Below are 12,819 nucleotides of genomic sequence, written 5' to 3'. Positions count from 1 at the left end.
TTATCTTATGCCACGTTAATGAAAAATATTCCCACTCACCTTAGTGTCTTATGTGGCTTACAATTAGCTGATTTTTTCGCTAAATTTGGCATTAATAGTAAACTTAAATGGCCGAATGATTTGATCTTGTTCACTACGGACAATAAACCAATTAAACATACTTTAAGTGAGTCTAAAGTTGGTGGACTATTAATTGAAACAAAAGTTTGCAGAGATTATACAAAAGTCGTGTTGGGTATTGGAGTCAATTTATCTATAGACCATATACAAAAAGTATATATTAAAAAAAATGGGTTTACTTATAATGACATACTAATGGGCGTTAGCCAAATACTCAAAGCCGTTACTGAGACACCTCATATAGATATTGATTTTCAATTATGGAGACAGTATGATTGTTTGTTTAACCAAGCTATCTCTTTCGAATTGAGCGAACAATTGCCTAATCTTGCCCCTATCTCCCATAGAAGAAGTGCTCAAGAACATAATTTTTTTTACCGTTACCATGCCATTGCTCAAGGAATCAATGCAAAGGGAGAATTAATAGTATGCGATCAAAAAAATGCTACTCAAATTACTCTTAAACAAGCTTTTAATATTCGCAAAATTTAAAACCTATGCGACAAAAAATCAAAAAAAAACCTCTCTTTCATTCTCCTTCAAAAGCCGTTGAAAAAGCAAAAGCTTTACCAACGGCTCATCATAAGGTCAGTTACTATGAAATTAGTATTGATGAACATCAGCAACGAATTGACAATTTTCTTATTCGTTATTACCGCTCTGTACCAAAAAGCCGAGTTTACAGAATGTTACGAGGCGGTGAAGTACGAGTTAATAAGGGACGGATAAAAGCCTCTTATAAATTACAAATAGGCGACCAAGTTCGCCTACCGCCATATGTGGCAGATGAGAAAAGAAAAACTCCTTCTTCACGAGTCAATTCAACCTTGATTAAGGAATTACTGGATAATATTCTTTACGAGGATGAGTATCTCGCTGTGTTCAATAAACCTTATGGTTTGGCAGTGCATGGTGGTGGAAAAATAGGTGCTCAAGATGGTCTAATTGAGCAACTTAACCATGTGGATAACTGGCACAAAGCTGAGTTGGCACACCGCTTAGATAGAGATACTTCTGGTTGCTTACTTGTTGCTAAACGACGCAGTATACTGAGACAACTGCATCAACAGTTTAGACAAAATGAGGTTAGAAAAATATATACCGTTATTGTGCATGGCATTTGGTCTCCTAAATGGCATGCCGTTAATCAACCTTTGTTGCGCTATCTGATGCCAAATGGCGAACGCCGAGTGAAGATAGATAAGAATGGGCAGTATGCCCTAACTCATTTTGACATCGCACAAAAATTAAATGATTGTACGATGCTAAATGCACGCTTAGAAACAGGAAGAACTCATCAAATTCGAGTCCATTGCCAAAGCAACAATTGTCCCATTATTGGTGATGATAAGTATGGTGAACGTAAGCTGGACCAAGCCCTAGCTATACAAACAGAAAAAACTCACCATACTAAGCTAGGGAGACTGGCTTTACACGCTAGTGAATTGAGCTTTATGCATCCAGTCAATAACCATAAAATAAAGGTAGAGAGTCCCCTTCCTAAATCTTTTATCGACTTTATTGAGGCAACTAGATTGTTATAAATAATAAAAGCTTTAAACTACTCAACGATAGTTACCAGTTGAACAAACCCTAAACCAATTGATTAAATTCAAAAATAGGCATCAAAATAGACAGTACAATCAATAAAACAAAGCCTCCCATAATTAACATAATCAGTGGCTCTAATATACTCAGCATACTTGATGTGAATTGTTGAAGTTCATGCTCTTGATTAATTGCTGCACGTTCCATCATTTCAGATAATTTGCCACTTTTCTCTCCACTGGCTAACATATATAAGGTCATTGGTGGCAATGCTTCAAATTTTTCTAGGGCTTTAAAAATGGAGCTTCCTTCACGTACCAGCTCTGTAGCAGAATAAATAGCTTGTTGCATGGGTAAACAAGATAGGGTGTTTGCTGTAATCTTTAATGCATCAATTACTGGCACTCCAGCAGCCTGCATTAAGCTAAAATTTCGAGCAAATTGCGAATTGTTAGAACCAATGAAAATTTTTCCAATAAATGGTGTGTTCATCAAAAATCGATGCCATCGTAAATGTACAGATGTAACACGTAAAGAAAGCTTAAAAGCTAATGCTGAAATAGTTATTAAAATTAGTAAGATTTTTCCATAATCTCTAAGGAAATCACTAACGCTAATCATCATAATTGTTAATGTTGGTAACTGACGGTTAGAGGAGGAAAAGGTCTCAACCACCTGTGGTACAACATAGGTCAGCAAGGCAATCACTGCGGCAACAGAGGCAATAGCAATCACTGCCGGATAGATCATTGCTGTTTTGATTCCTCCTAAGAATTTCTCTTTTCTCTCTATATCATCTGCCATCTTTTCTAATACTGTTGCCAATTCTCCAGAACGCTCACCTGCAGCAATCGTGGAACTATACTCCTCATTAAATACCCCTTGCTCTTTTAGTGCCTTGCTGAGAGAAACTCCTTCTATCACTCTTGAGCGTGTTTCAGATAGTACCTTACGTATGGTTGTATTATTATGCTCTGCAATAGTGCGAATGGCTTCATCAACAGGCAGTGCTGCACGAATTAAGTTCGCTAACTGGCGGGTAATAATCACCATATCCGATGTTTTTAATTTTTTTGAGGATAGGCTTAAATTAAAACTTTTTCCCTTACCACTTTTTTTCTTCTTTTTAGGGCTTTTAATGGCAATTGGAATAAGAGCCTTTTCTCGCAGTTGTTGGCGTAAATGTCGCTCTGAATCTGCTTCAAGGATGCCTTTTACTTGCTTATTATTACGATTTAGTGCTGTGTATTCAAAAGCTGGCATAATAGATAATCATAGACATGGGTTTTATAAATTACTTGCAGTCTAAATATTGTGGATAACTCGAACGACTTCCTCAAAAGAGGTTTTTCCTTCAATGAGGTAGGTTAAGGCTTCTTGTTGCAAACTTGGTGTGTGTTGACGAGCATATTCTAAAATTTGTTGTTCACTTGCTTCTTCATGAATTAACTTACGTACTTTTTCATCAATCATGAGTATTTCATAGATACCAATACGCCCAGAATATCCTGTTTTAGCACAACTTTCACAACCAACAGGTTGGTAAAAAACAATCTTTTCACTCTCAGGAATGCCCATTACTAGTTTTTGCTCTTCCCGTGCTTCATAAGGCGCCTTGCAATGCTCACATAAGCGTCTGGTTAAACGCTGTGCTACCACCCCTATTAAACTTGATGCAAGGAGAAATGATTCAATCCCCATATCACGCAAACGAGTCACCGCACCAACTGCGGTATTCGTATGCAAGGTCGAAAGTACTAAATGTCCAGTAAGTGAAGCTTGGACTGAAATTTGTGCTGTTTCTGTGTCTCGAATTTCTCCAACCATGACAACGTCTGGATCTTGTCTAAGAATGGCACGGATACCTCGAGCAAAAGTCATATCAATTTTTTCATTAATTTGGGTCTGATTGATGCCTTCAATATTGTATTCAATCGGATCCTCCACTGTCATAATATTGCGTTGATTATTATTAAGTTGTGTAAGTACAGCGTAGAGAGAGGTGGTTTTTCCTGAACCAGTTGGTCCAGTAACTAGAATAATACCATATGGGTTATTAATTAGTTGCTCCACTAAATGAACGCTCTTTTCTGGCAAACCTAAACTATTTAGCTGCAATCTCCCTGCTTGTTTATCAAGTAAACGCATCACAACCCTTTCGCCCTGTGCAGAGGGCATGGTTGAGACACGTAAATCCACAGAACGTCCTCCTAAACGTAAGGCAATACGTCCATCTTGAGGGATTCTTTTTTCTGCAATGTCTAATTTGGACATCACTTTAATACGTGAAATAAGTAATGGTGCAATGTGCTTTTGCAAAGTCATGACTTCCTTCATGACGCCATCAATACGAAAACGTACTCGGTTACGTGATTCATATGATTCAACATGTATGTCTGAAGCATTTGAATGAATTGCCTCAGAAAAAAGAGCATTTAACAGGCGAATAATCGGTGCATCTTCTTCCGACTCTAATAAGTCTTCTGGTTCATCTAACTGCGTTACCAGTTCATCTAAATCCACCGCACCATCTAAGCTGTCGCTTAACTCACCCAAGCCTTCTGTTTGCCCACTGTATAAGGTCTGTAATTTTTGATTGAACGCTTCACCTTCAATGGACTGTAAAGAAGAAATATTGCCTAAAACTCTTTGTGTCTCAACAAAAATAGGTAAATTGAAATCGCCACTGTAACTAACTATCCAGCCTTCATTTCCTTTTTCTGCAAGTATTTGATTTTTGCGTGCAAAACTAAAACTCAGCATATCAGTATGTAGATACCAGTTTATTAGTTGTTTTTAGGAGTGCCACTTGTAAGCGTTGATGTGTAAATATAATCGTCAATTTTGATATTAACAGCAGGAAGTGTACCCTCTTCCTTTAGTTGCAATCTTTGTGCTTTAATCTCATTATATTTAGCTAATGAAATGGCATTAAGCGCTTTTCCATCTCGCACAATTTGTGGGCGAATAAATAGCATGAGATTGCGTTTAGCTGAGGAATCATTACTATACCGAAAGAAAAACCCTAATAATGGTATATCACCTAGAAGAGGAATTTTTAATTGTGATGCACTTCCTGATTCATCCATTAAACCCCCTAAGACAATTACCTTACCATCATCTATCAGCACCGATGTTTTTAATGTTCGCTTAGATGTTACGGTATCAGCTGCCTGTGCCGTAGCAATAATATTAGATATTTCTTGCTCAATGCTTAGCTTGATTGCATCGCCTTCATTAATCTGTGGCTTAACCTTTAATGACAATCCAACATCTTTACGCTCATAATTCTGAAATGGGTTCGTATTATTTGCAGAAAGCTGCGTGTTAGTAATAAAGGGTACTTCTTGACCAACTAGAATACTTGCCTCTTCATTATCTAATGTCACAATAGAGGGGGCTGATAATAAATTAACCTGACCATGTGAACTAAGCAAATTTAATAATGCCCCCCAACCTATGTTATTCACTGAGTCTTGAATCTCACCAACCACGATACCTGCTCCAAGAGGAATAGACGATGCAGCTTGTGCTGGATTCGTTACCAATCTTGGCAATGAATTATCAAAATTAATGGTGCCAATTGCTGCCCCCTGATTACCTTCCCCCACATCTACACGGGCGTTAGATAGCCACTGTACGCCAAGCGTATCACGAATATCAGAGGATACCTCGGCAATAATTGCTTGTATTAAAACCTGTGCACGACGAATATCTAAACGACGAATAATGCTTTTTATTGAAAATACCACATCTTGTGGTGCAGTAATAACGATAGAATTTGTTTCTTCATCTGCTTGAATATGTGTACTACTTCCACCTTTTTTTGTATCCCCCCCCTTTAACACACCTTGTAAAATCGGAAGAATCAACTTTGCATTGGCATATTTTAAGTAGATAACACTTGTGTTCCCTCTAATATCCTCTATATCTAACTCACTAATCAATGCACGAATTTTTAAACGCTGTTCTTTATCAGCCTTAACAATAATTCGATTTGTCCTGACCTCAGCAGCAAGATGCACGCGCTGTTTGGCTGGCACATTTTTTTCACGTGACAAAAATGTACTAACTATTTTACTAATCTCCAAAGCACTTGCATGCCTAATTGGAATAATTTCAAAATCTTGATCGATTGGCTTATCTGCCGCATTAATCAATCTTTTAAGGCGATTTAAATTCGCCTTAGTATCATGAATAATCAATACATTCGTCGGAGCATAAGCAGATAAAAAAGAATTTGATGATACAAAAGGTCTCAATACTGGAATAATCTGTTGAGCATTGATGTAATTAATTGGTACAATCGTTGTTACTAACGAATCTGGATTTGCACCTGATACATAGGCACTATTTGTCTTGCTTTGATTTGCTGGCAAAATTTTAGTCACATACTCACCCTCAACCGCAATAAAATTATGCACCTTAAGAATGGATAAAAAAACTTGATATAACGCCTTGGCATCTAGTGGCGTAGAAATTACTACAGTAACAGAACCCTTGACACGAGGATCAATAAGAAAATTCTTTCCCGTAGCTCGTGATACCGTACTGATTAATGTTCGTAGACTTGCATTCTTTAAGTTTAATGAAGCAACACCTTTTTTTGTTTTTGCCAAAACTGGTAATGGAGAGTAACTCACCGGCAAAAGAAAAATTAAGGCAAGAATAAGAACCGCTTTCCTAATCGTAAGATGAATAAAATAATTTAACATATACCTATATTATCTCTCGTGTTACTTGTTTTTATAGATATATCTATAACAATTTTTCATACAGATAACCTTTTTTTATTGCTCTATATTAATGTATACTCTTTGTTCGATACCACGCCGATTAATTAATAAATCTAATGCATCAGTCTGACCCAGCTGCTCCATTAACTTCATTCCTCTTGTAAAATCTTTAATTTCTGACAAAGGCTCTCCATTGATATCTAAAATAATATCTCCAGCCTGTAAGCCCGCATTTTTAAACAATACCCTTTCTGATCCTGGAGTCACTTGATAACCAACTAATTTGCCACTCTCACGATATGGAAAAGCATTAACCTTGCCTAGTGCTTGTAGCGGGTTTGTACGTAATGTTTTTTTTAAATCCTGTAGTGCCTTTTTCTCTTTAAAAGATAAATTTGCTACAAATGTTGGCAAGGCATTGTTATCAATATCATTATTACTTACTCTACTTACATAGTCTGGCTGTGCTTGATTAGCAGAACTGTGTTGACTACGCTCCCCACCACCAATAGAGACGCTCTCATCACTGACGTATACTTTGTGCTCAATACCATCATCATCAAATACAACGTAATCACTGGAAATTTCTAAAATATATAAATATGAAATATTATCCCCCTCAGCATACACCCCTTGATCACCAGAAACCTCAATAATAGCATAGCTCTCTACTCCAGATAAAATGCCTCGTAATTTAAGCTTAACCTTTGGTGCGACCGCCCTAACTTTTTCTCGTTTTTTAGCTTGTGGACGTCTTTTTTTTGTTACCTTAACGACAGGGGGAACCCCAAATAAGGGGTAGATAGATAATAAATTCCCTTGTTCTATACTGTTATTATTTGACTGAGCAATCGGAGAAATAAACGGATTATTCTCATCTTGTTGGTTGACTATTTGCCAAGTAAAAAGTGAGCCAACATAGGCAACAAGAACCATTATTATCAATGAAATAGTCGCAGAAAACAAAGAATTTATTGATGCGTAATTCATGGCTGTTTAAATCCAACGAATGGTTTGATCTTAATCACAATAAAACTAAAGTAGACTATAATATAGGTTAAAGAAAAACTTCAGACTTGGCTTCACTTCATCTCAACTATAGTGGATATATATATAGTGGGTATAGTGGATTTTTATTTTGTATAATTCTGAAAAACTATCCACATAATTATACCACTGAGCGAACTCTATCATCTGATATAACGCCTTTATATCCTACATTTAGGTAATAAAACTTAACCTGATAAATTCACTTTTTTATTTAACAGAATTTAAATACATTTAAACATACCCCAACATGAAAAAAATTGTTCTTCTATCTGGTGATGGAATTGGACCCGAAGTTGTTGCTCAAGCACAAAAAATTATTGATGTAATGATTGCTCAAGGGGAATCTATTGAATATCAATGTGCTCTAATTGGTGGTGCTGCCATCGATCACTGTGGAAAGCCCTTACCTGAGGAAACCCTAACACTTTGTAAACAATCTGATGCTATCTTGCTTGGAGCGGTAGGTGGCGATAAATGGGATCATCTTGATATGGCAAAACGTCCTGAATCAGGACTCCTTGCTCTACGTAAAAACCTTGGGTTATTCGCCAACTTAAGACCAGCTATCCTACATTCTCAACTAGCTGATGCTTCTTCCCTTAAACTGCATTTAGTAGAGAATTTAAATATTTTAATTGTCCGTGAATTGACAGGAGGGATTTACTTCGGTGAACCACGTGGGATTCATACTGATGAAAATGGAGAAAGAGAAGGCTTTAATACTTATCGTTACCATGAAAAAGAAATCCGTAAGATTGCCCATGTGGCATTTTATTTAGCCATGCAGCGTAATAAAAAACTCTGTTCTGTTGATAAAGCAAATGTTCTTGAAGCAACACGCCTATGGCGTGAGATTATTGATGAAATTGCCCCTGAATATCCACAAGTTGAAGTTAGTCATCTGTATGTTGATAATGCTGCGATGCAATTGGTCTCTGCACCCAAGCAATTTGATGTTATTTTAACTGGCAATATGTTTGGTGATATTCTCTCAGATATCGCTGCTATGCTTACTGGATCTATAGGCATGTTACCATCTGCTTCATTAAATGAAAAAAAACAAGGACTTTATGAACCTGTGCATGGATCTGCTCCAGATATTGCCGGTAAAAATATAGCCAATCCCATTGCTACCATTCTTTCTCTTGCTATGCTCCTACGCTCATCTCTCAACATGGAAAATTATGCACAAAAATTAGAAAAATCTGTTCAACACGTTATTGAAAAAGATGTTCGAACTCAAGATATTTCCAATTATTCATCATTTATAGGCACTGAAGAAATGGGCGACTTAATTTTGAAACATTTTATTCAGTAATACACAACCAAACCGCCTCTTCCTAAAAAATTTCTCATACATAATACAAGGTGGATAAATTTTTTTAATGCAAAAATCATTTAGTGTTAACATCACAGGAATTAAAAAGTCTTGGCACTTTGCCGTGTCTACAACACTTTATAAGCTTATCCTTGTTTTATTAGCACTCACTATTTTGCTTATTACCCTCCTACTCTTTTTAGTACCACATCTCTATTCTCTTTTGGATGATCAGCAAAATAAGTTAGTCAGCAAAGACAATACCCATCTTGCCTTAGCAGAAAAAAATCTTCTGCTCTCCAAACAATTGGCAGAAAACAAAGAACAATTCAGCCATCTCTATTCCTTAATCAATAGCGTTAAAATTAACAGTGCTACAACCAAGCTAACAAAAAATAAAATTTTTGCATCAATTGTCCCAAATAAAGAGGAGAAGAAACTTATATTTCAAGTCATTCCAAATGGCTACCCTATTAAACAACCTACACGTATATCCAGTCCATATGGCTATCGCATACATCCAATAAAAAAAATTAGACACTTTCATTATGGCGTGGATCTAGCTAGTCCTACCGGAACTCCTCTCTATGCCCCTGCTGAAGGTGTGGTAAAATATGTAGGTACTCAAAATGGATATGGAAAAACTATAATTATTCGACACAAGTATGGTTTTAAAACATTGTTTGCCCATCTAAGCGAGTATAAAGTTAAGAGAGGGGATCGTGTAAAATACGAACAACTAATTGGCTTAGTTGGTAATACTGGAACCTCTACTGGTCCGCATTTACAATACGAAGTTTTCTTTAACGACAAGCATCTTAATCCAAAATATTTTCTTAAGTGGAATAATATTAATTACTCTTCTATTTTCTATAACGTTAAGTCTGTGCCATGGCAATTTTTAACCAACCTAATAAGAATACAATACATAAAGGAAAAAGCATCCTTTCAAATGGGTGTTCCATACGAGGAGAAATCGAACTGAATGCAGATTGCCATATTGATGGCTATTTTGAGGGCAGTATTTTCTCTACAAATAATATAACCATTGGTCAAAGCGGTAATGTTACTGGCTTTATTCTTGCTAAAAATATTATTATTAGTGGTAAGTTTAATGGACAAATAGACTGCCAGTTTTTAGAAATAAAATCCGGTGGTGAAGTGCATGGTGAAGTGAAAACTGAAAATATTAATTTCGAAACCGGTGCATTATTTACTGGCTATAGCCATAAAGCTGATAGCCAAGATTTCTACCGCATCCTCCCTAAACAAGTCAAGGTACACTTGGAAAAAAGCCAAATCATTGATGCTGAAATTGATGAAAACAAATCAAAAGAAGCACAGAAAACATTAAAACTCTCCCAATCTAATGACTAAAAAATATACAGTTTGTATTGCCGGATCCACTGGTGCTGTAGGCAGAACTCTCTTGCAACAACTGCATGAACGAAACTTTCCGGTTGAAAAAATCTATCCGTTAGCAAGCATCAACTCTGCTGGTAAGAAGCTGCAATTTGGTGAACAGCAAATAGAGGTTATTGATATTGCCGAATTTGATTTTAGCTTGGCAAGAATTGGACTATTTTCTGCCGGTGGAAGCGTATCTGAACATTATGCCCCTAAGGCCGCACAAGCTGGGTGTGTTGTTATTGATAATACTTCTCACTTCCGTATGCACGAAGATATTCCATTAATTGTTCCTGAAGTGAATAAACATTGTATCGGTGATTACAAAAAAACAGGTATTATTGCTAACCCCAACTGCTCCACTATTCAAATGGTTGTAGCACTTAAGCCAATCTATGATCACGTTGGTATTGAACGTATAAATGTTGCCACATACCAAGCTGTGTCTGGCTCTGGAAAAAAAGCAATTGATGAAATGATGCTGCAAACCAAACAAGTAATTAATCACACTCCTGTGAGCGAACCACAAGTCTATACTAAACAAATTGCTTTTAATTGCATACCACACATTGATGTCTTTCTTGATAATGGCTTCACCAAAGAAGAAATGAAAATGGTTAATGAAACAAAAAAAATATTTGCAGATGATGCTATTTTAGTTAACCCAACTACTGTAAGAGTACCAGTAGTCTATGGACACAGTGAAGCACTACATATCCAAACAAAAAAACCCATCAATAAAGAACAAGCCATCGGGCTTCTTAGACAAGCAGAAGGCATTACCGTATTAGATGATCTATCTTCTAATACCTACCCTACAGCATTAGACTCTGCTCATTGTGATAATGTTTTTGTCGGAAGAGTTCGGTCAGGGCTTAGCCATCCAAATGAATTAAATATGTGGGTAGTTGCCGATAATGTTCGTAAAGGAGCAGCAACGAATGCAATCCAAATTGCCGAGGAACTAATCGCTAGCCATCTATGATTATACGAGGAATCACCTCAACTATTCTTTGTGTCGCAATCCTCATCTCATCAGGATGCCTGTATAAACCTCAACGACAACAAGGAAATATTATTGAAAAAGAACAGGTGAATAAAATCCAAATAGGTGATTCAAAAGAACAGGTACAATCCTATCTTGGGTTACCGCTTTTGTATAACCCTTTAAATCGTAATCAATGGATCTACGTTTATCAACTTCGCTTATCCAATGGGGACTTTTTCCGCAAACATCTTATTGTATATTTTGATCAACAAAATGTTGTCAGTAAGTTAGAAAAAAATAATATTGATGCAGAAATACCTAAAGAACCACAATAATTGGTTTTAATGATAGATATAGATTATTTGTTCATAAAGGTTTAAATCCCTGCTGTTTTTCACAAGATTTATCACTATTATTGTGAGTGATTTGATGAATAGCACTGTTATCTAAATGACCATTGCCCTGCTCAACAACAGTGGCAATTTTTTTTGTAGCAACTTCTGTGGATATTGACTCCACATCATAATATTGCAGAGCTTGTTTAACAATATGCATATCTTTGAGATGCAAAGATGATTTAAAACCTGCTTGAAAATCTCTTTGCAACATTTTTAAGCCATGAATTTCTAATACCCTACTGCCTGCATAACCTCCCATTAATGCCTCTCTAACCTTATAGGCATCAACCCCCGTCTTTTCCGCATAATACAAAGTCTCTGAAACGGCATTTAATAACTGAGCAACAAGCATTTGATTGCAACTTTTACATATTTGTCCAGATGATTTCTCGCCAACATGAATAATGTTTTCTCCTAAAATATGAAAAATAGGCATGGCTTGAGCAACATCTTTTTATCACCACCAACCATTATAGATAAACTTCCTGCTTTTGCTCCAACATCACCTCCAGAAACTGGAGCATCTAACATGCGTACACCTTTTTTTTCAAGCTCCTGTGCTATGAGCAAAGATTCAACAGGGCTTATTGTACTCATATCAATAACTAATGTATCTTGTTTTAACCCTTTTAATGCACCATTTTCTGCGAACAGCACTTCTTTGACTTGCGGGCTATCCGGAACCATCGTGATGAGTATATCAACACACTTGCCAACTTCATAAGGAGAAACCTGACACTGCCCACCTAAAGAAATAAATTGCTGACACACCTCTTGCTTTCTCGCAAAGGCTATCACAGATAAACCCGCTTTTAATAAATTACTAGCCATAGGAAAGCCCATAATACCCAAGCCAATAAAACCTATCTTTGCCTGTTGGATATATTTATTCATAATGAAAAATAGCTTGCATAAGAAAGAGAAAACTACAGAAAGAAACTATACTGCCCAAAAGCAATATATACAAGAAAAATGGGGAAATATCGGTTATTTGTTCGCTCTACGACGATTGATTAAGTGAACAAGTATTGCTCCTAACAATAACAATACCCATACCCAATCAAATTTACCTTGATTACCACCTAATGAACAACCACTACCATCAAAACCATCTCCACCAAGTCCACTGGAAACTACAATTTCTGCATCAAAAGTACCTACAGAGAAGCTATTACGCACACTACCATTTCGCTGTCCATCTTCATCATTTATTCCTCCATCTGTGATATCTAGTTTGATACAATTTGCTCCAGA

At 36.5% G+C, this 12,819-nt stretch overlaps 7 protein-coding genes and 1 pseudogene across 7 annotated transcripts; 4 read left to right on the top strand and 4 right to left on the bottom strand.

Moving 5' to 3' along the window:
• The first annotated feature begins 617 nt into the window (after positions 1 to 617).
• LOC145274076 (ribosomal large subunit pseudouridine synthase C-like) lies at positions 618 to 1,664 on the top strand. The gene has a single exon (XM_080127255.1). It carries the CDS (start codon positions 618 to 620, stop codon positions 1,662 to 1,664), a length of 1,047 nt encoding a protein of 348 aa, XP_079983381.1.
• Positions 1,665 to 1,713: 49 nt separating this feature from the next.
• On the bottom strand, positions 1,714 to 2,721 carry LOC145274075 (type II secretion system protein F-like). Its single transcript, XM_080127254.1, has one exon. It carries the CDS (start codon positions 2,719 to 2,721, stop codon positions 1,714 to 1,716), a length of 1,008 nt encoding a protein of 335 aa, XP_079983380.1.
• Positions 2,722 to 2,973: 252 nt separating this feature from the next.
• Positions 2,974 to 3,942, bottom strand: LOC145274074 (type II secretion system ATPase E-like). Its single transcript, XM_080127253.1, has one exon. The coding sequence runs from the start codon at positions 3,940 to 3,942 to the stop codon at positions 2,974 to 2,976; it is 969 nt and encodes a 322-aa protein (XP_079983379.1).
• Positions 3,943 to 3,991: 49 nt separating this feature from the next.
• LOC145274072 (3-isopropylmalate dehydrogenase-like) lies at positions 3,992 to 8,772 on the top strand. Its single transcript, XM_080127252.1, has 3 exons — positions 3,992 to 4,032; positions 4,177 to 4,256; positions 7,718 to 8,772. The coding sequence occupies exons 1-3, from the start codon at positions 3,992 to 3,994 to the stop codon at positions 8,770 to 8,772; spliced, it is 1,176 nt and encodes a 391-aa protein (XP_079983378.1).
• Positions 8,773 to 10,141: 1,369 nt separating this feature from the next.
• LOC145274071 (aspartate-semialdehyde dehydrogenase-like) lies at positions 10,142 to 11,164 on the top strand. Its single transcript, XM_080127251.1, has one exon. It carries the CDS (start codon positions 10,142 to 10,144, stop codon positions 11,162 to 11,164), a length of 1,023 nt encoding a protein of 340 aa, XP_079983377.1.
• On the top strand, positions 11,161 to 11,502 carry LOC145274070 (outer membrane protein assembly factor BamE-like). Its single transcript, XM_080127250.1, has one exon. The coding sequence runs from the start codon at positions 11,161 to 11,163 to the stop codon at positions 11,500 to 11,502; it is 342 nt and encodes a 113-aa protein (XP_079983376.1).
• Positions 11,503 to 11,533: 31 nt separating this feature from the next.
• On the bottom strand, positions 11,534 to 11,917 carry LOC145274069 (2-hydroxy-3-oxopropionate reductase pseudogene; annotated as a pseudogene).
• Positions 11,918 to 11,979: 62 nt separating this feature from the next.
• On the bottom strand, positions 11,980 to 12,459 carry LOC145274068 (2-hydroxy-3-oxopropionate reductase-like). Its single transcript, XM_080127249.1, has one exon. The coding sequence runs from the start codon at positions 12,457 to 12,459 to the stop codon at positions 11,980 to 11,982; it is 480 nt and encodes a 159-aa protein (XP_079983375.1).
• Positions 12,460 to 12,819: the final 360 nt, after the last annotated feature.

This window comes from Euprymna scolopes, unplaced genomic scaffold (assembly GCF_053919585.1).
Source record: "Euprymna scolopes isolate OS-2025 unplaced genomic scaffold, ASM5391958v1 sca258, whole genome shotgun sequence".
Taxonomy (NCBI): Eukaryota; Metazoa; Mollusca; class Cephalopoda; order Sepiida; family Sepiolidae; genus Euprymna; species Euprymna scolopes.
The sequence above is the reverse complement of the archived record's forward strand: the minus strand, read 5'-3'. Positions and strand labels throughout refer to the sequence as shown.

What these genes read in the sequence shown, in the direction of transcription:
- LOC145274072 (XM_080127252.1), top strand. Translation starts at nt 3,992, where the DNA reads ATGACTTCCTTCATGACGCCATCAATACGAAAACGTACTCG. An exon ending in TCAATACGAAAACGTACTCG is followed by an intron (nt 4,033 to 4,176) that starts GTTACGTGATTC and finishes CTGCGTTACCAG; the next exon opens with TTCATCTAAATCCACCGCAC. An exon ending in CCCACTGTATAAGGTCTGTA is followed by an intron (nt 4,257 to 7,717) that starts ATTTTTGATTGA and finishes AAAAAATTGTTC; the next exon opens with TTCTATCTGGTGATGGAATT.
- LOC145274068 (XM_080127249.1), bottom strand. Translation starts at nt 12,459, where the DNA reads ATGAATAAATATATCCAACAGGCAAAGATAGGTTTTATTGGCTTGGGT.
- LOC145274074 (XM_080127253.1), bottom strand. Translation starts at nt 3,942, where the DNA reads ATGTCCAAATTAGACATTGCAGAAAAAAGAATCCCTCAAGATGGACGT.
- LOC145274071 (XM_080127251.1), top strand. Translation starts at nt 10,142, where the DNA reads ATGACTAAAAAATATACAGTTTGTATTGCCGGATCCACTGGTGCTGTA.
- LOC145274075 (XM_080127254.1), bottom strand. Translation starts at nt 2,721, where the DNA reads ATGGTGATTATTACCCGCCAGTTAGCGAACTTAATTCGTGCAGCACTG.
- LOC145274076 (XM_080127255.1), top strand. Translation starts at nt 618, where the DNA reads ATGCGACAAAAAATCAAAAAAAAACCTCTCTTTCATTCTCCTTCAAAA.
- LOC145274070 (XM_080127250.1), top strand. Translation starts at nt 11,161, where the DNA reads ATGATTATACGAGGAATCACCTCAACTATTCTTTGTGTCGCAATCCTC.